At 36.1% G+C, this 23821-nt stretch overlaps 1 protein-coding gene across 1 annotated transcript; it reads left to right on the top strand.

The window, feature by feature from the left end:
• The first annotated feature begins 8878 nt into the window (after window positions 1-8878).
• On the top strand, window positions 8879-17503 carry LOC149540049 (glycine--tRNA ligase, mitochondrial 1-like). The gene is made up of 9 exons (XM_089801241.1): window positions 8879-9066; window positions 9195-9629; window positions 14625-15007; window positions 15223-15340; window positions 15479-15673; window positions 15836-16060; window positions 16163-16222; window positions 16305-16385; window positions 16633-17503. The coding sequence occupies exons 1-9, from the start codon at window positions 9040-9042 to the stop codon at window positions 17269-17271; spliced, it is 2163 nt and encodes a 720-aa protein (XP_089657367.1). The 5' UTR covers window positions 8879-9039; the 3' UTR covers window positions 17272-17503.
• Window positions 17504-23821: the final 6318 nt, after the last annotated feature.

Here is a 23821-nt window from a genome sequence, read left to right as displayed (position 1 = left end):
CTTATCATTTGTGTCCCTCATCACCATGGCCTATAGGTTGGGCTCCAAATTTAATTATCTCACATCTTTTGAAAGTTCATTGGTCTACCTTGTTGACACATCCACCATCATGTTGAAACTTCTACACATAACAACTTCCATCCATCTTTGATGCTAAGATTTGATCCTATAGGAATCATGTCCTAAGGACCAATCCCTCACCATCATCATTTTCATCATCCCCACATCCTATCTACTTAGCATTAGTCACCATCTTCAAATCCTTAGAAAATCCTTGCATCATAGGCTTTATGTCATCCTGTCATCACTAGAAATCTTAGACTACACATTACAATTTTCATCCACCATCATATCATACACATCCCACACTTAGGCATACTTTCATTTCATGCCACCAACCCCACAGCTCAACAATAAATAAATAAAAAGATAGACATGAATCCTAATCCCAATGGTTGTTTAGCTAGTTCACAACTTGACCCTGAAACTTCCATGGTTATGCATGACCCACCCCCTCAAAATCTAGGAACAATTATAAAAAACAACACAAGTTCAAGACCTATTGCATCCACCATAGAGGCATTCATGGATCAACCTAGAAATGTAACATTTGTCAATGCCATCATTGATAGAAACAAAGACACTATTATGGAAAATTTGTACAGAGATAATATTGGAGCATTTGACTTTGGAAGAACACCACCACCCATCGCTATCACTGACCCCACTCATACACTTTTTGGAATTCCAACATCATGGGGACCCATAGATCTTAATCATCCTCTTCCCACTCCTAGAGGAGAAAACCAACCAGTGATATAACAGGTCGTAGACTCAAATGCAACATCTACCCAACTTAGTGCCCCCATCCCTCAAAGCAACCAATCATCCATCACACAACCATAGGTTCATCCCACACAATAACCTACCATGTCAAAAGTAGCATCCAATAGCATTCTTGTTACCACCACTATTATCATACAACCCATATCTATCATGTTTAATATTGTATGGCCCACCATCACTCAAGTAACTATCCAAAATGTTGCTACCCAACAATAAGCATCAACATCAACCATCCTATCTACTAGCAGGTTACCATTATATCTCAACAAAGCCGACAATCAACACCCCAATACACTACAAGGATGCCAGCCATGGGACCCACCAATCGACCCATCCCTCCATCTAGCATTGCTAGCAATCCATTTGCGATCACCAAGGGCATGCCCGCATCATTTCCACTCACACCATAACAATTTAATCAAACCCTTGCATATGTTTCAAGTATCTAAGATCTCAGTCTTGTTGTGCCAACCGAACCACATATGACCTTCCATGCAAGTCATGCACACAAAAAAAACATTTCCACCCATCAACTACTTGGCCAATTTTCTTCTCAAGAGTAACCACAACATCCACCCACTGTAACAATAGTAGACAAACGTGACCTCTGCTATCAATTACTTTGTATCATCCAACACCCATGCACCTTCCCATGTAGGTGCACCACCATCATATGTTGGAAAAAACATAAATTCCCAAATAAATGCATGTGCCTATCCACCTCAACAATTGCAACAACAACACATGCAATATGCATAACCACAAACCTATTCATTCGAATAACAATCGCCCAGTCACCTAGCACAAGAGTACGTGCAAAACCCACTTTTATAGTAGTGGTATGTCCAACCACCCCCACAATAACCACAAAATCCTGTTCAAGTGGTAGGGAAGTCATTGTTCCAACCACCTCAGTTCATGCACCAAAACCCTCCATATTCACCCCCTCCATTTGATACATATCTTACACCAAGGGCACCTAGATTGGGGGCACTTCCTGCAACACCTATTAATATGGAATGGGAATAAATGGGAAATGCCATAAGGGAACTAAAAGTTGTCAATGAAACCAAGACATTCAAGTTTGTTAATAAATGCACATATCCCTTTGATAGGTCTATCACAACAACACCCTTCCTAAAGCACTTCAAGATACCAAAATTTGACAAATTCAGAAGGAAGGGAGATCTTGTGACACACGTAAGGAAATTCTACATGCATCATCAACAAGTGGCCTAAAGCAACATATTCCTCATGTAATTGTTCCCAAAGAGTCTTGGGGGGCCCGCTCTTGAATGGTTTTATCGAATACCCTATGGAGTTGTCAACACATTTGCAAAACCCTTTGAAACTTTTGTTGTACAATATGCTCACTTAAGTGAAGCTAAACTATCAATGGCAAACTTAGTTCACACAAAATAAAAGGGGGTTGAAAGCCTTGCTAACTTCCTACAAAGATGGTGAACCCTTACTATCTGAGTGTCATGCAACTTATCAAAAGACCACCTTATCAAAATGTTTATCAACAACACACATCAAAAGCTTGTGTCTTACATGCACATGAACTATTTGCAAATATACAAGGATATCAGAGAAAAGTTTATGGACCTAGAGTAAGTATTCATCGAAGATGGAGTCATAAAACTATACAAAGAGAATACCCAAGACCAAAGTCACGCTAAGGACAAATCATGATACTGGAAAAATAACAAAAGCACGGTGATTGATGGTGCTATTGACAAAAAGCATGTCCATGTGGTAGGCATTGCACAAAATCCACCAAATATGTGTCAACAATAACAGTTCCAACAATCACCAACATATCAACAAAAAAATCCTATCAATAACAATTGTATCAACAAAAAACATCCTATCAACAACAAGCATACCAACAACAAACACATTAGTAATGTGCACTGATATTTTCTCAACAAGGGCCATTAAATCAAACAAATGCCATATTTATTGTAGTAGGATAGGAGCACATGTCCAAAATGATGTAGAATGATTTTTTACTCCCCTTGGCGAACCTTTGGATGCCATCTTTAGAAAAATGGTGAAAAGTAATCTTGTGGTCTTCACATATACATAATCCCTTGACGAAACCAAATATAAACCCATGTGGTAGAAAGACAAATAGTTTTTCCCTATCATTGAATCAAGGGACATGCCACCATAAAATCTATGAAACTCAAAGGTTATGTGCAAGATCTTATAGATCGACAAAGATAGTGGGGGAAAATGGACAAACTTCTCCAAATGTAAGATTACTAATATAACAAAATGCATTCCCACAACATAATAATAATTTAGACAAGGCACCTGTCTAGACCACCAACAATTCCAATGACAACAACATTGTAAACAAAAACAATAACAATGACAAACACAAGCAAGGTGACTTCCACAACAAAAAGGATTACATCATAGCCTACATTAACTATGACAATCTAATTGGTTGTATATCCCAAGATGAGTCCCTTGCCAATATCATACATGCCAAGGGTGTTGAGCGCTAATGTGTTGTTACAATCCATCGAACCTAGTTATCTATCATGGGCCGACCTATAATTGCTCCCTCAGGAGCATAAAAAAACATTTCAGAACACCTTGTGAATACACCAACCCATATCTCCACCTTAGATCTCCTTTATACTAGTCCACTCCATCAAAAAATCTTCAACAATACTCTCAACAAATCTTGCATCCCTACACATATAAATACAACTAAATTTAGAAACCTCATCAGACACTTATTTGCATCATGTTCCCTATCATTTAAAATTAGCCAACACCTCTAAAGTTGAATGATGCAGGAGCGTCCTGGGGTAGTTGACAATCCTACATGTTAGAGTGTTTTGACCTTGGAGTTAGGGGACTCGGTCAAAGAAAGATGTGTGGCTCAATCATTACTGAGTAGTTTTTGGTTATATTGTTAACTGAAGTGATCAGTTGGAGTAGCAATACTTGTTCGTGTCTTGGTGGTACTTGATTGGTGAAGGTACTCGATGTACACTGGGAGCTTGGTTCATACTATAGGGCTCGATTATGCTTGGTTGCAGTGTTGACCGAGTAGCTCGATCAATGAAGGGACTTGATTTCTTATGGAGGACTCAACACATACTAGTACTCGATCAACGAAGGAGCATGACTAGTTTGGTGGATTTGTTGATACTTGATAGTGATTCACTAGTGCTTGGTCATGTCTTGGCTCCTGGCTTTGCTTGAGTTGTCTATGGTCAGTCAACTTGGCATTTAATTTAGTTATATGTATTTAAGTTTTTGTTGTGAGATGACTTGTGGCTTAAACATGTATTTAATGTAAGGGTTAATTTAATTTGTAATATAATAGGCTGACTTGTGGCTTAGTTGGATATAAGTAGGAGGTCTTGTGAAGGGTTTAGGGAGAGATCATCCAACATGGAGAAGAGGATGTGGTAGAGGAGTAGACTTTGAAGAGCTAGTAACTGAGGCTAGGAAACAAGGATATTGCTTGGTGGGCTTACGAGAACAAGTTTAGATCTTCCTTAGAGGTTTCTACCAGAGAGTGGATCTAGACTAGCTAGTGTTTGGGTTGGATCTTGAGGGATCTTGCAGAACTATTATTGTAATTGTTATTGTATTTGGTCATAACCTAGAAGGCCTTATAGCCAGGCACATTGCATGTAAATAGTTATTTTATCAATAAATAGTTGTGAATCAATATCAGATCTTGCATTGTTGTTTTATTTTCGTTGTGTAGTTATTTTCTCGGGGCTAGGACATCTCCTTTGAGTATTCTCCTACCTTGCACTACGTTAGATGGTATCAGAGCGAAGGTTTTCTTGAGAGTGTAGACAGATCGTCGAAGCTGATGTAGTTTGCACCAGGACCTGGTGTGAAGATTATTTGATCAAAGGTTGGATTTGGTTGATTTTTTGTGGAGGATTTGCAAAAATCTCGTAAGATGCCTTCAAGAAAATTGGACCCTAGGGCGATTGAAGATCTTTGTGATGCTATGGAAGCAAGGTTCTCAGAGGATATTAAAGTAAGATTTAGATCTAATTTGGGATTGATGAAGAGTGATATGATCACTAAGATCATAAGTGCTACAGGTGGTGTACCTTGGCATGCATGTATTGAAGATGGTTATGAGGAAGTTGCTGAAGACTTTGAGATTGCTGGATCGAGTGGTGAGGACAAAATTGATTGTGTGGAGAGACCTATGAGAGATAGGGTTGGTTAGTTTGCTAGACCTGGATCTCAGTTAAAGTTGAAGCATAAGATGGAGGTTTCTAATTAGTTAGGTACTTTGAATCCTGAAGACCTGATTGATTGGATTGGTGAATTGGAAAACTAATTTGAGTTAGAGGATATTGGAGATCCACTTAGAGTAAGGTTGGCATAGACTAAGCTGAAGGGACATGCTGCTCTTTGGTGGAAGGAATTGTAGTGAGATAGAGAAGAAGAAGGCGAAATGAAGATCACTAGATGGAGATTGATGTCTCTAAATTGAAGGCTAAATTCATTCCTACAGATTATAAGCTTGAGTTGTTTGAGAAGTTACAAAATTTGAAGCAGAAAGATATGACTTTGAAAGATTATATAGAGGAGTTTTACAAGTTGACTATTCGGATTGGACATAGAGAATTGTCCAAGGAGAAGGTGGCTAGGTATATTAATGGTTTGAGATTCAATATTTAGTATGAGGTTGGTATGCTAAATATTACTTCAGTTAAGGATGCCTGTCAATATGCTTTAAGAGTAGAAGAAAAGTTAAAGAGGAAGAATTAAGGTAGTTCCTAAGGGAAGGAAAAGTAGGACTACTTGATAAAGGCTAAACTAAGTGCAGAAGATGAACCAAAACCTGTTGATCATAAGAGAAGGACATGCAGAGGTAAGTTTAAGGGTACTTGTTTCAAATGTCATGAAGAAAGACATAGAGCTTATGAATTTCCTAAGGCTGGTGGCATAAGAGTTGTTGTTGTGAATGAGGCTAAAAACCTTATCAAATAACCTGAGCAAGGAGAGAACTTACTAGCCTAGCGAGTACTAGCTAGTTAGAGGACGCTAGAATCTTATCAGAGGAGTAATTTGTTCAGGACTCGTTGTAAGTATGGTGGTAAATTCTGCAATTTGATTTTGGATAATGGTAGTATCGATAACCTTGCTGTTGAGGAGATGGTTTAGAAACTTGGTTTGAGAAGAGTAATACATCCTTATCCTTATAGGATTGGCTGGTTGCAAGATGAACATGCTTTCAAAGTGAGGGAGCAATGTCTTGTTGATTTTTAGATTGGGTAGTATAAGGACCAAGTGTTGTGTGATATTGTGGACATGAGTAGTTGTCACATATTACTTGGTAGACGTTGGTAGTATGATTGCAGGGCTATGTATGATTGTGCCAAGAATGTGATTACTATTGAGAAGGGTGGCAGGAAGCATTCCTTGATTTCTTTGCAGAATGAAGAACTTGGTAGGAGGAACTTGAGTATTGGCAGCTGAGTTGAATTAAAGGATTCTAAAAGGGTTAGAGATCAATGTGGACAACAAACCTATGGAACCCTAAGGATGGATGTGAAGAAGCACAAGTGGAACAAGGGAAAGAGTATACAAGTTGAGGACTTGGAGGACATGTATGTGAAGAACTAGTTTGTGATTTATGTGTTGAATCCCTGAAGATGTTCTTCTAGCTACTGAGAACATATTTTTGCACTTGGGGTGTCTGATGTAGGAGCATCCTAGGGTAGTTGGCAATCCTACACGTTGGATGTTTTGACCTTAGAGTTAGGGGAGTCGGTCAAAGAAAGATGTGTGGCTTGGTCATTACTGAGTAGTTTATGTTTGCAGTGTTAATTGAGGTGCTCAGTTGGAGTAACATTACTTGGTTGTGTCCTGGTGGTACTCGATTGGTGAAGGTACTCGATGTACATTGGGAGCTTGGTTCATACTGGGTTTTAGGGTTGACCAAGTAGCTCAGTCAATGAAGGGACTCAGCTCCTTATGGAGGACTTGATGCATACTAGTACTCGATCGATGAAGAAGCTCAGTTATGTTTGGTGGATTTGTTGATACTCGACAGTGATTCACTGTTGCTCGGTCATGTCTTGGCTTCTAGCTTTGCTTGAGTTGTCTATGGTCGACTGACTTAGCATTTAATTTGGTGATATGTATTTAATTTATGTTGTGAGCTGACTTGTGGCTTAAACATGTATTTAACGTAAGGGTTAATTTAATTTTTAACATAGTAGGTTGACTTGTGGCTTAGTTGGGTATAAGTAGGAGGTCTTGTAGTCTTTGGGGAGAGATCATTCAGCTTGGAAAAGAGGATGTGGTAGAGGAGTAAACTTTGAAGAGCTAGTATTTGAGGCTAGGAAACAAGGAGATTTCTTGGTGGGCTTGTGAGCACAAGTTTAGATCTTCCTTAGAGGTTTCTACTAGATAGTGGATTTGGACTAGCTAATGTTTGGGTTGGATCTTGAGGGATCTTGCATAATTGTTATTGTAATTGCTATTGTATTTGGTCATAACTCGGAAGACCTTATAGCTGGGCACATTGCATGTAAACAATTATTTTATCAATAAAAAGTTGTGAATTGGTATAAGATCTTGCGTTGTTGTTTTATTTCCATTGTGTGGTTATTTGCTGGGGGCTAGACATCTCCTTTGGGAATTCTCCTGCCTTGTACTGCATCATTGAACCAAATGACAACCTTCCACTTTGCATCACTTTCATGGAACCAACTTTGTTGTCAAACGGGTCATGATAGATAATGGGTCAGCCTTGAACTTATGTACTTTGAAATTCATTAAATAGCCAGGGTTCATTGAGGCAAACATCATGGATGAAGTCATCACAATCAAGGTGTATGACAAGCTAGAAAGAACATTAAAAGGCACTATCTTGTTGCCTATCAGAGTTGGCCCAACCACTCAAGAGACAGTATGCCACGTGGTTGATCTTAACATACCTTACAACATCCTCCTCAACCAACCTTGGATTCATTCGATGAAAACTGTTCCATCCACATATCACCAGTGCATTAAATTTCTGCATCAAAGTACTGAGATAACCATTCAGGTTGATCTCTAACCTTCCCATACTATCATGCGTTGGAAGCATCATGCCCCTACAATAATCATTGCCTTGGAATTGAGATTGGCACTTCTGTTGCTAGCTATTCTAGCAAATATCACGATCCTTATACCATCCTCGCCCCCACACCATCCATTGTTAAGATCAACCACTTGAGTTGTGGTGAGTATAGCCTATCAGACACATTTGCAGTTAACACCTTACCCCTTGATCCACATACATAAGGGCGACCATCACACCAAGACCCTAAGAAAGACACCACACCTCAACTTAAGAAGATTGGACTTTGTACATTTGTCTCCAATGGCATATTAAATGGGCAAGAGATGGCCCTTGACATCAACACCTAGTTATACAAAGATTCACCTCCCAAGAATGAATGATTGCTTGACTATTTCAAAAACAAATATCCCTACTCACATCTAATTGAAAATAGTGAACAAAGTTATTAAGAGCGAGCTCACAACATCTGTAAAATAAGAATAAAAATAAATATAAAAAGATTAACACAACCAAATCAAACAAATGTATATATTTACATTTACAAAACACAATACATATTTTTCCATCTCCATCACAAGTCTTACAAAATGCAAATACATATTTTTTCATCTCCATCACAAATCTTACAAAATACAAATACATGTTTTTTCATCTCCATCACAAATCTATTTAGAAAATTCAATTATTTTTATTAAATTTGATTTGATTTTATATCCATCACAAATCTATTTAGAAAATTCAATTATTATTTTTTATTAAATTTGATTTGTTTTTAGTAAGTGTTAACTTCTAATTTTTCCATTTCTAAGTGTTTATTTGGCAAACTATGAACGCATGCAAAACATTATAAAACTCCAAAATATTTTGGCGAGCCAATTGTTTTATTATCTGTTAAAAAATGCGCAAATTCATTTTTAATCATGTCAAAGCACCAAAAAATCCAACAAAAAAACCAATGGACGCCATTGTTTCGCTGCAGCAACAGGAAAGTTTGCCATCAACTTGAGAAAAGCTCCAAATTATAAAACCCTAATTCTTCGTTATCTCTTCTCCTTTATTGTGTACCATATTCCACTGGCGGGATCCAGCCATGTCCCACAGTTCATGGAAATTCGATGCTTAGGTACTCCAGTTCATTTAAGGTAATATAGCTCATTCAAACCCTAATCAATCATCCATTTTTATTAAAAAAATAATCCAGATGTAAAATTTTGATTCTCCCATTGGTATCAACAGAGTTTTAATCCAGTATATGAATGTATTTTGGCAGAGTGTTCGCGTTATACCACGGTCATCTCCAGTTTTAGCCTTACAGAAAATCCGGAGGCGTTTTGGGATTGTAAGAGCTATGGACGCGGAAAGGGTGAGAAACGCAGCGAGGGAGAAGCATATAATGGTGGAGAAGCAGGGCGATGCAGTCCGGGCAATGAAAGCAGCGAAGTCGCCTCAAGAAGATATTGAAAAGGCCGTTAACGATTTGAAACATCTCAAGCTGGAGCTGCAAGAGTTGCAGGCCAAGCTCTCCGTCGAGGGCGAGGCTTCCACTCTCAGCAAAGAGGCCTTCCGCCAGGCCGTCAGTAATACACTCGAGAGGAGGCTCTTTTATATCCCATCATTTAAAATATACAGAGGGGTTGCTGGATTATATGATTACGGTCCTCCCGGTTGTGCTGTTAAAGCCAATGTCATTGCCTATTGGCGACAGGTTGGTTTCTCTCTCTTTTTTCGTATTCTTCGTTGCTCCTTTTCTTGCCAAGAGCAGTTACACTTCAACGCTCTAGGGTTTTACTTTATTTTTATCTGCAATTTAGTGAAAATAAACCCACAAAAGATGATACATTTCCATAAATGAACAATTAAAGCATTCCAAATACCAAGTAAATTCCGTCCAAGCTCTCAATGTGCTGTAGAGAACCAGAATATCAGAACCTACCCGACATACTTATTGTCGCATTCACAAATATTTTGTCACGGGACTCAATCAACTTTGGAAGCCATCGACTGAAATTATGAAGCGACAAGGAAGTCACAAGGTAGAGTTGCCATCATCTTGATTCTGCGCTCTGAAATTAGATCTCTCTGTGTCATTCCATTTGTTTTCGTGTCATCTCTTTAGCATGGGGCGTATCAGTGGTGTCCTATAATTGCCCTTTAATATACCACTTGCATCTTCCATCAAATTTCTCAACCCATGCAGGATGCGAATTCTCACAGACAAGAGCAAGAAGAGTGATATTGAAAAGTTTCGAAGCCAAAGTGACCGTATAATCTGATTTGTCTTCCTCACACGCCTCTTTTCCAGTATTAGAGATAGATATAAAATTCCAGTTGCTCTTGGATTGCAATTTGTTTCGTTTTAGGCTCATTCACTGCCTGAACGTTTATAACAAAGAGACAACATTTTAATCACCACCTTGATCAGTTGAATTCTCTCCACCATGACCAGAATTGGTAATGTCTCCTTCACAACTGCCTTGCTCCGTGAGTGATTTCCTTTATTAAAAATAATTGTTTTGCAGTATGTTCCAAGGCATTTCTCCTTAATCACGATGTAGGAATATTTTGGCCCTTGGGTAAATTTACATGCAATCTTTATTGAGGAACCTCCTCCATTTGGACTATAGGATCTGTAATTAACCTTCAACCTGTACATCCACACAAAAAGACACTGATGTACTGTACTAATGAAGTTAGTAAGTATCCTTCTTTTAGTTTGGAATATATCATAATCTTTCTTCCAATGAACTGATTTCTTTTTTTGTAGGCATTACATGAGATAGCTTCTCATTAAAGGTGAAAACATGTTTTGTACACTAATAATTGCAAAGATAATGCTTTTTTGAGGTGGCGGGGGGTTAGGGTGCAAAGTCAGGCCAAGCAATAAGATATTCTTTTCCAAGCAACCTTGGCAAAAGGACAGCAACAAAAGACAAGAGGAAATGATTTATCGGCATCACCATCTAATGTGAATTGGCATAAATAGCACACTTAGCAGTAACAATGCCAACAACAATTTTCAAATATAAGAACAAATGCCTGATTTAGGATTCTATAGGCGCAAGAGACGATTAGAACAGAATGACAAGCCTATAATACCATCTTTTAAATAAATTGACACCAGATAATCTTTTCTTCAGTCTAAAAAAATCTCCATGGGAAAGACAAGTTTGCCATATAATTTGTTAGAAGTGTTATATCACTAGGATTTTAAGGACTATTGAAATTGAGCTCAGATTACCAAATTATTACTAAGAAACTATAAGCAAGCAACAATGCTAGTAATCAGCAGCACTCAGTTCACTTAAGTCTTAAACCAAAGAATAATGAAAAACAGTATAATAATCTGCAGAAAACAGGTTGCAGTTGAAATTTTCTTATGCAAGTATGAGGCTGTGCTGCTAGATCCCAAGTCCCCCCCCTCTCTCTAATGCTGGTAACCAACTGAGCCATAGGCAACCTAATCACTCAGGGTTTGTGAAATCTTTACACTGTAGCTGTATTTGGACTTGAACCTGCTGCTATCATCTTCAGGCGAGATCAATCTGTGTTCCTTATTCTGATTGGGCTACAGAAATTGTTAGATCTGCTGCTAGTTTCATATTTAAAATGTGGCCAGCCCTTGCACTAGTAAGTGTATCTGAGATGCAACCAATGATCTGCTCCTGGATGAAGGTAGGCTTCTCTTGTTTCACTTCAAACAAGTCACTTCTCTAAATCTGTATCCAGAAATAGAATAAATGCGATGCTAAGCCTCATTGGGCTATTAATATCCAGAAGCTCACAATTTGTCACCATCACTCTATGCTTGAGTTGGACCATCCAATGGTAATCTGACCATTCTTGTTTGCATTTCCCTGTCAATCTGCCTAATGTCTTCATTATCAACATCACATTGCACTACTGGAGTAGTTTAATGCTTAGTGGTCTGCCAGTCCTGAAGAATCAAAACACTGTGAATTTTAACTACTTTTAGAGCTTATTTTGAGATAAGCTTGTTTCTTTTAATGGAGTGGATGAAGCCATAGGTGGACCAATTCCTCTTTGTAGTAGAGGAACTATCAATCTATGAGAGTAAACAAAAATAGCAAGCTGTTTAACTCTGTTTTTTTGTGCAGTAGTGGCCCTATCCACCCTAGTCTATGTAGGACTTAAAACATCTTCAACCTGAAGCCATCGCTCTCTATGAATGGTTGCCCAATCGTTGATATGCATTTTATGAAGGGTTGTTGAAAGCCCCTCTATCACATTTTCATCCTCAAAAGGAAGCCTTTGACCTGGTCCAAGTGCGTACTACTTTGGATTAAGACTAGTGACAAGTATATGAAGAGGGGTGTTCATTGTGCTGCACCTCTTTGTTACAATATGCCTAATATGCTCCTTATAGAACTGCCTTTTAGGATCCTTGCTTGCTTCATTTGATTAAGCATGCTATTAAAAGCTCATAGATATCTTACAGGCTAGGAGAGTTAATGGATCACATCCACAACTAGTGATATAATATAGCAAATATACTTGCAAGTAACATCTAAAATACAAAGTGAAGAAAAGTACAAATTGATTTAAAAAAAAAACTCTTATGTAACATCAGACAACCTAAGTGTCATAAATTAGCCTTCCTCTCGCTGCCTTACCTTTTTTTGTCATTAATTGAGCCCACTTTTTCCAAATTACTACAAACTACGATGGATTGTAGAGCTTACATGGTCACTTTTGAATATTATTTGTTAAGGGAGATACACAATCTATGCTCTCCAAGGGGCAAAGAGGGCCAGACTAGCTCAACATAGTTACGAATAAATGAATGAAAGAGCACGAGCATAAAATACCGGATTGCACACGATTTTTCATATTCATTAATCCTATCACTGATTATTTATCATCAGCAGTGGTGCTTCTCTTCCCTCTCTCAAAAGATGATGTTTATTTTGCATTATGTGATATTTCTTTCCTACAATTTTTGTTTCTTCCAGCAAATACTTCATGTCAAATGATTAGAATCTTTTTAATGTAGTAGGCTACTTAACAGACCTTAATGTGGGTATATCTATTCTTGGTTTTTTTTGTCGTAACTTTTATAACCATTAATGACTATTATTTGGTAGTCATTGTGCTTGAATTTTATGAGGTTTCCACAATCCATTTTTTACATGTAATCTGTTTCTGGATTTGATTGTGTGCATAATTTTTAGCATTGTAGTCATTGTGCTTAGTCATTTCTTGGTTTTAGAGGTTATTGCATCTAAGTTATAATTCTTAGTTACCCAGTTCTCCCCCCAGCCCTTTGAACCAAGCGAATTTGGAGTTGGTCCTTGGTTCTGGTCCCGGTTCCCTTCTGGGTACACTTGGGTTCAAACCCAGGCAAGCTAGTTCCTCCAGGCCGAAACTAGGTAGAACCATGGTCGAACCAGGGTAGTCCCAGGCAGGCCGAGTGCAAACCAGGTCCAGTTCCATTGAGATACAGTCTATAATTTAATGCAGAAGCTGATTATTACAGAATCTGAATAAAGATCTTTAACATTACAAAACAAAATTTGCTTCAGTTCAGATATCTTCTAGTGAAATTTTTATATCCAATTGCTGATAACGACTTGTCCGATTAATTGGAAGCTTTGTATTGTGATAAATGATATTTTAAACATTAAACAACATCTTCAATAGGTGAAGGGAGTTGCAAGCTACTTATTAACATTTTTCAACCAGGATGTTAATTACAAACTAACATGCTCTCTGTACATTGAGGAGTAATAAGGATTTGACAACTTAGAAAGCAGAAAGTCATTAGTGCAGCTGGTCCCACTGACATTGGCACTATTTGTGAATCAACTCTAATACCTTTGATGATGAGAAGAAAAAGATGAAGATTTAGATAATCCATTAGATGATTAAAACCTAGTATGTGGTTCTAATAATTGAAAGTCAAAACAATGATACTTGGACATGATTTTTTTATAATATTTTGGTGTTGAAAATAGATATGATGTTATGATTACAAATTTATAGTGTTTTTTGTTGTTTTTATGATACTATGTTGCATTCTAATCTTAATTCATTCTTTTTGGTTGCATACATATGTATATGTATGTATGTGTGTATAATGCTTACATGTTTTTGTACTAAAGAACCCAAACAAACCCAAACCGCATTAAAAAAATTTGTTATACCAGCGAACCAGTTCTTCGAACCCGAACTTGAACCATTAACGTAGTTATAATTTATAGAAATGGGGTTATAAGGATTCCGTTTTAATCTTCATCTTTCTTATGAGTGTTTTATTTATGAACCATAACTTGAGGCAAGTCCAATTTAAGGATTCTGTTTTACTTGACATGTTTTCAATTCATACTTTATTATGAACTTAATCAATTTGACCTTTTGAGATTCTTTCTCAAAATACAGGTTCCTGTTGACTCCACTCTTAGTTGTGCCTGGTAAAGCTCATGTTTAGCCAAAGTTCTGTTCCTGCCATGAAAATTGCTTATCCGCATTATCTCCCTAAAGTATATCAAATACTAAGGGTTTTAACTTTTAGGTTGTACTACTGCATTATCGGATGAGTTTTTGGGATTTCAAGTACACAATAATGTGGTATTGCCTTGGTTTGTAGCCTATAGATTCTTGCCATTTAATTTTGTACATTTGTTGAAAATTTATAACCTGCAAAATGAAAAGTGGAAAAGAACTATGTTGTGTCTTTTTGCAGCACTTTGTTTTAGAAGAGAACATGTTGGAGGTTGACTGCCCATGTGTTACACCAGAGGAGGTGCTTAAAGCATCTGGGCATGTTGACAAATTCACAGATCTAATGGTGAAAGATGAGAAATCGGGCATGTGTTATCGGGCAGATCACTTGCTTAAGGATTACTGTAAGGAAAAGCTTGAGAAGGATCCATTAATGCCAACAGAGAAAGTAAATGAACTGAAACAAGTGCTGGCTGTTCTGGATGAGTTATCGGCTGAAGCTTTAGGACAAAAGATTAAAGAATATGGTATAACTGCTCCAGATACAAAGAACCTGCTTTCAGATCCATATCCATTCAATCTTATGTTTGCTACGTCCATAGGTCCTTCAGGTGCCAGTCCAGGGTAAGCAGTCACTAGGATTGATTGACATTGAAGTCTGCATTTTTTGATTTGTAATCTTGATGTTAAAACATTATATGTGCTTTGCATGCATGAATTATAGAACTCTGGTGAAACATAGTAATTCTGGATTAAATGATTTTTATTTTAATTGTTATTTTAAAATAAAATTGTGACTTCTCAAGGTTTGTATGCTTGATTTGGGATTTTTGCTGCAGTTACTTGCGCCCAGAAACTGCACAAGGTATATTTGTAAATTTCAAGGACCTTTATTATTACAATGGAAATAAGCTTCCATTTGCAGCTGCTCAGATTGGTCAGGCTTTCAGAAATGAGGTTATTACAACTATCCCCAAAATCAATTATAAAACCATCTTCAGATGTTATCATAGCTTGATATTATTTTGTGCAGTCAAATTGATGCTATGCATTGCATAAAAGCATTTGAATTATTCATGACCATACACCTTGCAGATATCCCCACGCCAAGGGCTCTTGAGAGTTCGAGAGTTTACTCTCGCTGAGATTGAACACTTTGTGAATCCTGATGATAAATCTTATTCCAAGTTTAAAAATGTTGCTGATTTGGAATTTTTAATCTATTCTAGAGAAGAGCAAATGGCCTTAAAACCACCTGTGAAGCTTCGTCTCGGTGATGCAGTTACAAAGGTTACCTTTTGTTCAGAGTCTATTTGCATCTTGTATTCCAACTTTAGCTGATATTCTTCTTAGTTAAGCTGAGATCATTGTGATGTATTTAAAATTTAGTTCATTTTTGTAAGACATGCTTAAATTGCTATTTTTAGTACTAACCTCGTTTCTCATTTCCAGGGCACTATCAACAACGAGACGCTGGGTTACTTCATTGGAAGAACATTTTTGTTTCTGACAACTCTGGGAATCGATAAAGAACGCCTTCGTTTTCGGCAGCATTTACAGAATGAAATGGCTCATTATGCTTGTGATTGTTGGGATGCAGAAATTGAATGTTCGTATGGATGGATTGAATGTGTTGGTCTTGCGGACAGATCTGCTTATGATTTGAAGGCTCACACTGTAAGGAGCAGTGAATTTTTTTAGTATTGCCATAAATTTTGGAAAGTAAGAAGTTTAGCATGAGATGTACTCCATTTGAACTCGTAAAACTTTATGAAACAGGAAAAAAGTGGTGTGCCTCTTGTGGCTCATGAAACATATGCAGAACCCAGGGAAGTAGAGGTGAGTTATAGCAATGCAATGCCATACTTATTGTGCTTTGGACAAAAAATTCTAAGAATTTTTAGTGGCTGTCTATGTGCAGAAATTAATTATAGTTCCAGCAAAGAGGGAGTTGGGGTTGGCATTCAAGAAGAATCAGAAAATGATTGTTGAAGCTTTGGAGGTGAATCTGACAGTATCTCTACTCCCCATTTTGCTACCTCATGGCTTTCATGCACTGGATTATTAAATAAATTTCTTCTTCCCGTTTCTTATTTTCCTTGGCTGGCATATTTAATTCGATTTTGTTTTTCATTTGAACTCTTAATTTTACTTCATCTTTTCATCCTTATCAATCACATTACTGTAATCAGTATAAATTTGAAATCAGTTCTGCTGATGACTGTTCCCTATGGAAAATTCTATGACAGGTCATGAATGAGGTAGAAGCTATGGATCTTAAAGCAAAGCTGGAATCTGAAGGACAGGCTCCATTTGAAGTATGCACACTCGGCCAAACTGTCACTCTTACAAAGAACATGGTATCAATATCCAAAGAAATAAAAAAAGAGCATCAGAGAATTTTCACACCTTCTGTGATTGAACCGTCCTTTGGTATTGGTAGAATTATCTACTGCCTTTTTGAGCACTGCTTTTATACAAGGTCAAGCAAAGCTGGGGATGAACAATTAAATGTTTTTCGTTTTCCTCCATTAATTGCACCAATAAAATGCACTGTCTTTCCCCTTGTGCAAAATGAGAAATATGAGGCAACAGCGCGACTCATTTCTAAATCATTGACTGCGGTGGGTATATCACATAAAATAGATATTACAGGTACCTCTATTGGAAAGAGATATGCAAGAACAGATGAGTTAGGTGTGCCATTTGCTATAACTGTGGATTTTGAAACCACGGTAACAATTAGAGAGAGAGACTCAAAAGATCAAATACGAGTCCCAGTGGAAGATGTAGCTTCTGTAGTAAAGGAAGTAACTGAAGGTCAAAGCACTTGGGGAGATGTGCTTTGGAAATTCCCTATACACACAGCAAACTCTGCAGATGACTAAGGTTGGTGTATTTTCACCAAGAGTTTTGACAGAAGAATCAAAGTTGTATTTCCTGCAACAAAGAGTCTGTGAAGAGAACTTACATATTTAATTTTTACATGCATTTTATAACCTTAGAGGAGCATTTTTAGGGTGCTGTCAAGTGTTAACACCATTTATATTTATGTAAGTTCTGTAACTGATGACTCTTCCTCTGTTTAATGTTAAGGTTCTGTGTATTGTTTTCAAACAATTATTTATCCTGTTGTGTAGATTGTGGATATATATGTTGTAAATTGTAATTTGTTTTATTGGTTTCTTCCCAGATAGACATGATTTTGGTAATTTATTAGAGTTTTCTTTTGTCTGATAAATATATGAACTATGCTGCCACTGGTATTTATAGATCCATTATTTGACAAGTGATGTATGTAATCGTAGGGAAAGTGGATATGTTCATTATTCTGATATTCTAATCAGATTGCAATGATTTATTACCTGTGCCCAGAACCCTGAAATCTAACGTTTATGTTATTTTGTACTCATGAACTAGCCTGTAGTTTTATAATTTTAAGGTGGCAACAATGAACCTTGTATAGCCTTTAGCAAATGATGTTTTTAAGATGTCCATTCTGTACTGATAGTTTGAGTATTTCATGTCACCTGCATGGTTCTATGAGGTATGATACTAAATTATGTCTTTGTTGCTTGTGATAGTTCGACTGTCCATGTGTCCACTAAGTTATTAATCATATATTTGAAGGGCACAAAACTGTTTCAACAGATACCTGATTATGCAGATAAGCTTAATAGCATGGGCTTTCTTAACCTATTGTTTCAAGTATATTCTACCATACCTTGGTTGTTGCTCTTACCTCCAAAACAAAATTTTGAAGAGCAAATGCTCTTTCTTTCCAAAATCGTCTGGATTTTAAGCTCATTGAGTGTAAGCCATTGATCTCATTGGTCCAAAGGCATTAAACGTTCTAAAGTTGGTTTTAAACCTTTATATTAAGCCAAATTAATAATTGCACATCATTGTTGCAGTGCAATATTCAAAGGGCAATAGTTTTATTGGTTAATTTAGGCTTTCATTGAATATTTCACGAGTTTGGTTGCTGCTCTTCAATTTGCAGTTCTCACGATGTACTCAACAGTCTTCCTTTTTTTATGAGCAGTGTTGGCTGCCTTGGCTTTATCAAATATTTCATTTTAAAAACATTGCAGCGTAATTTTGAATAGAAGGCAAAACATTAGGATTTTCTTGTATTCTTGTCCATGAAATATTAGGTATTAATTTTTCCTTGATTCTGCCTTTCAATTTCTGAACACTAGTGAGTTGTCTTATTAAGCTGGTTAATTGATTGCACATCACCATTTCGTGACCATTCATAATTTCATTACTAGCAGTGTTTGTTTCTATGCCCTTATCTTGATAGTTTGTTTGGGTAAGTTAGTTCATTGACCCTGCAACCTAGGAAACCAACTTTGCTAAATTGAGTGTCATTGTGCTAGGGTTGAGTGTCGCAGCCCATCTCGGTATAACCAAATAAAGTGATAATTTTATTGCCACGTGGACTTGTTCAATTAGCATGATCATAGAAGTAAAAAGTTAATTATATTGATAACGTAATTTATTTCAGTAATGACATAATTAGTTACATCGAATTGTTAAATTGAGAGAAGGAATTTTGTCAGTTATGGAGAATGCAGTGGGATAATGAATGAAATACCGAAGCGGTTGAGAGAAGACGGGTTCTTTTGAAAACAAAAACGAACACACAAAACCGGCAGGAATCATAGAGCTGGGAAGCGGTTGGAGACGGGAAAACTGAACAGCAGACTTGCAAGACCAAATTTCTATCAACAGGCTCCACATTTTGGGTACAAATTTTACTAATTTCCATGAATGTATCCTCCAATCTGTTTTTCTGCATTAGGATTGGGGCTCGAAAATATTAGAATAGTTGAGAAACCAAAAGAAGTGCTAATGCTTCATCTTAATTGAGGATTGAATAAATTTATTTATTTTTATTACTGTTGGTTGCCAGTATTGTTTTCCTGCGCGATTCAATCAGCCAAAGACATTAGATAAATTGGATTTGTCAAATTCTTGCATTAGATTTTCTAATTACTATGTGTGTTGTTATTCTATTAACTTGATCATTTCATTATTCATCCTATTGAATGAGAACAATTTGACTCTGCTATTATTATATAGTAAAATAAAATGCTATTGTCGAGACAAAGTTACTATGAATTATAGATGCTATCCATTGAATCACAAATTATACTATTTGATTGAAATCATGTGGCTGGGAATATCTTTGAATGCCTTGTTCACTGAGTTACTGCAAGGTCATGAACATTAGCATTATGTTTGAACTTTTTTTATTTACATATCCAGGAAAAACCTGATTACTGGCAATATGTGTGTTAAACGTTGTTTTGAATACTCATGTTTCTGCAGGCAAATGCCTTCTTATATTATTAATGCATTAAGTTCCTTGAAGTAGTTGAGAATGTCTTCTTTGTATGTATTGGTTGGGTTTATCGTTCTATCATCATGTTCTTTTATTGTGGTAAAAGACTCTGTTGTATAATAAAATATTACACTAGGTCGAGATATTACATGTAAACATATCGTTTATGTGAAAATCCCCACTCATTGTTAAGAAAGACAAAATATAGTAATTCTGCAGGCTCCCTTGGTATGGGTGAACGACTCCCGTAACTGGAGTGCCCACTTAATATGTAGATCTCCCTAGATATGTGTTCGAATGCCCTCCATTTTGGTGTATACAAATCATATATGGTAGAAGAAGATCTAAATTTTTTTTCGTCTTATACCATCAAGTTTAATTGAGCATGTGTGAATTATTGAGAATTGTATCATACCATGTTAAGTTGAATTATATTGAAACAAAAGTTTGGCATTACAAATGTCGAATATATTGTGCTCCTTAGTGAATGCCTCCTGAGAGTAAAATCAGGTATATGTTCTTGAACTGAAATGGGTGAATAGTAATTAATACAATAGAAAATCGGTGATTGTATTGTAGAGAATTAGACGCTATATTTCTGACAGATTAGTAGATAATCCGGTAGAATGAATATAGAGATCTTGTTTTAAAAACTTCAACTCATTGTCTATACCCTCATGAGATAGATTAGCTACATGAACTTAATAGATACATATGTATTTGGGGTTTTGTTCATTGTGTGATTAGATGAACACCTTATTACAGTGTGGTAAATTGTATTCTTTTGTGTATATAGCAAGGAAAAAACTCATATATCTATAATGTGTTACATAGACTCGTATCTAGAGGTGTTTAGATAAAACTACTTTCAAATTATTGGTTGATGCTATAAGTCTATAACATTAGTTTTGGCAAAGTTGAAATTAGGAGAAATGTCTTTCTTGGCATTCTACAACAAAGATTTAAAATATGTGATATTAAAATTTTGGTGATATGCTATTCTATTAAAAAATGACTATGGAAGCATAGAATTCTAAAAGAAAAAAATTGGATTGTAGTGGAATTCTATTAGTGATTTGTTATTTTCTCTTGCTAAAGAAACTCCAATGACTGAAAAGCTAAACCTATAGAAGGAGCCATTGAGTACCAACATTTTACCTTCTAAAAGTTTAGAATATGGATTATTTTCAAACGTCTTTTAAGCTGTGTTTTATAAATTATGTTAAGTATTTACTCTTTGTAAATCTATTGTGAAAGGATGAGCAATGGTTGATTTAGTGTTGATGTTGCATGCAAACAAGTCTAATATGTGTCTATGTATAGATAGTGCATTTGAAATGTTAGTGCAAATGAGATGCAATACCAATTTTGGAATCCTTACATTCATTGACTTCCTTATGCATCTTTTGCATTGTCTTGAGAGGTGTTAAATATGGAATACCATTGGAGGATATAACTATTGTTGTATGGCTTGAAAGTGTTATCCATATGTGATGATGACACATGCATGTGGCTAGGTATCTTGATGTTGGATAAACCATATTATGTTTTTAAAAGTATTGGAGATGAGATTGACACTAAAATGGTAACCGAGAACAAGGTTGTTTTGCTATCTTGTTGAGCTATGTTTTTTGACACTTTAATATTTTTGAGACTATTTTGCTACACAATTCCATTACTACTCTTAGTTTTGCTTGTTTAGTCTTCCTCATTGTTGGGCTGGATATCTTTCATGCCAGGAAAGATTGCGGGGAAGCTTAATAGCTTCACGGTAGGGTGGTAAAGCACTCCTACAATATTTTCGTCCTTGTGTTCTTAGACATGTTCTAGAGCTTCATTTCAACTTGGTCATTCGGTTGTCATGGTTAGACCATTTGGTATTTGGTATATGGTATCTGGTATATGTATTCTTTTAAATTTAATGTTAATTAAATATTTATGTTGACCAGTCAATATTCCAATTACCTTGACTCTCTTTGACCTTCCGCATTTTATGAAGATTGTTGATGTGGCATTGGTTTTGCAAGGATAGTCTTTACATTGAGTCCAATGTAAAAATTCAGATGTAGAACATTTGTACGAAAAAGTTGGGATTGACCTCAACTTAAGCCCCGACCTTGTCTTGACTGAACTTGATTCAAGATTGGCTTTGGTCTTGATCCTTACTATGAGTCTAACTTGGATACATATCTAGCTTGAGTATACAAAGTTTGAAAGATTAAGATTTGATCCTTATTATGAATCTAACTTGAATACATATATAGCTTGAGTATACAAAGTTTGAAAGATTAAGATTTGATCCTTACCATGAGTCTAACTTGAATACATATCTAACTTGAGTATATGAAGTTTGAAAGATTAAGATTTGATTGTTGGCCATAGACTATTTGAGAGTAGTTGTAAATTTAGTGTAAAAAATATTAACAACATCAAAGATAACACAATGACTTATATATAGACCAGAAATGTCCTTTGCTAAAAAGATAGTTTCTTTTGCCTTTTTACAATTTGCATCATCGGTCTCCGAATAAGAGATTTACTAAATAAACCTTATTCATGCGTCTTAATTTTTTTTTCCTAGTTTTAAAATAAACTTAATTTATGGGATAATAAATTTAGAGTTGTAAACTTAATAGGAGAAAAGAAAATATAACTTTGTTGGAGAGAATATTTGCTTCTTTCAAGAATGTTTTCTTTTGTAATTCCTAGTTGTGAAGGCTTTGATTGTTGTTGCAACAACCAACATCACTTACCAGGTCAATCATACAAATAAGAAGTGTAAAAAAATGAAGTATGAGATTCCTTAGCATATAAAGGTAAGGATGAGGGGGTAAGAGAGTAGGTTTGAAAGTCTCATCTTTCCAAAAAGTTAATTACCTTTAGTTATTCTAACAATTATAGAGTTTATAGAAGAGTCTAAAAAGGAGGACATGGGTTGATGCCAATGAGTGGACCATAAGAAGTTATAGATCAATTATGCTTTGTAGACTTGGGAAATGATAAAATTAAACCCTTCATTGTTCTGGTGGGGTTTCCATTGTTGGTGAATCGAATGATAACATCATCTAGATAGTTGTCTGACAGAGTAGGAAGAATTTTTCTCTTCTCTTACCCATTTTTGGCTTCAGATGTGAGTTTGGTTAAATGGCTTTTAACCTTTGTGGTTTGTTTTGTCTTTTTGGTCTGCACCTTTTGTGTCGCCAATGTGCCATAGATGGCCTATGTTTCGGCTTTCAAGCATTGTTTATATAAGGGCCCACCCCCTTGTTTTGGTTGTTGTTGTTATCAAAAACAAAAAATCCTACAATATATGCTTCCTATGAAAATATCGTAGTTTATATTTATATACAACTAATTCCGAAGTCTAAATTACTAAAAATTTGACAATTTTTTTTTAATAAAAAATTTCTAATTAATAAGTTATCTAAAATGAAAGAATTTGTGTGTCATTAAATTATTTGTTTTTTTCTTCAAAGCTAAAATACATGAGATTGTTTGATTAAAAAGGCTTTAGAAAGCTTCAAGCAAATGCCAGTGGAGAGGTTAGAATCATTGAGTCCACGAGCTTCATTGGCATTTTCCTTGTTGATCCCAAAATGAGACCTTTCAAACAAGCTAGGGATGACTGTCAAAACATAATAGATACAAGACTTGTGCGAATGTTCGTAGAGTGGAGAGAGTTCAATTCTTGTTTTCACATTGAGGGAAATGAGATTTCAACATGGGAAGGATACAAGACAATATGTAGTAGTGTAGAGAGGAGAGAGGGGATGTAGCTGCCATGGAAGATGTGTAATTGGCACACTAGAGAGGTATACTATATTTTAGATCCATTGTTTGTGTAGCTAGTCCACAATGGTTTAAGTATAATTATGAACTTTTATTCATCCATAAGTTATTGGAAGTTTTTATTTGGTTGGGTTTTGTATCAATAGTTAAAAAGTCATTGGTAAGATTTTGTTTGGTTATTTTGGTAAGACTATTGTCTTTTATTTAAGTGAAAATAGGTTTTGAAGGGCCTTGAAACTCAATACAAGACAATTTTTGAACAAAGGGACTTGAAACCCACACTGAGAGATATACAATAA

The sequence above is a fragment of the Cupressus sempervirens genome, chromosome 9 (assembly GCF_028749045.1).
Source record: "Cupressus sempervirens isolate cs-2001-9-10 chromosome 9, ASM2874904v1, whole genome shotgun sequence".
Lineage (NCBI taxonomy): Eukaryota > Viridiplantae > Streptophyta > Pinopsida > Cupressales > Cupressaceae > Cupressus > Cupressus sempervirens.
This window is presented reverse-complemented; position numbering and strand designations above follow the sequence as displayed.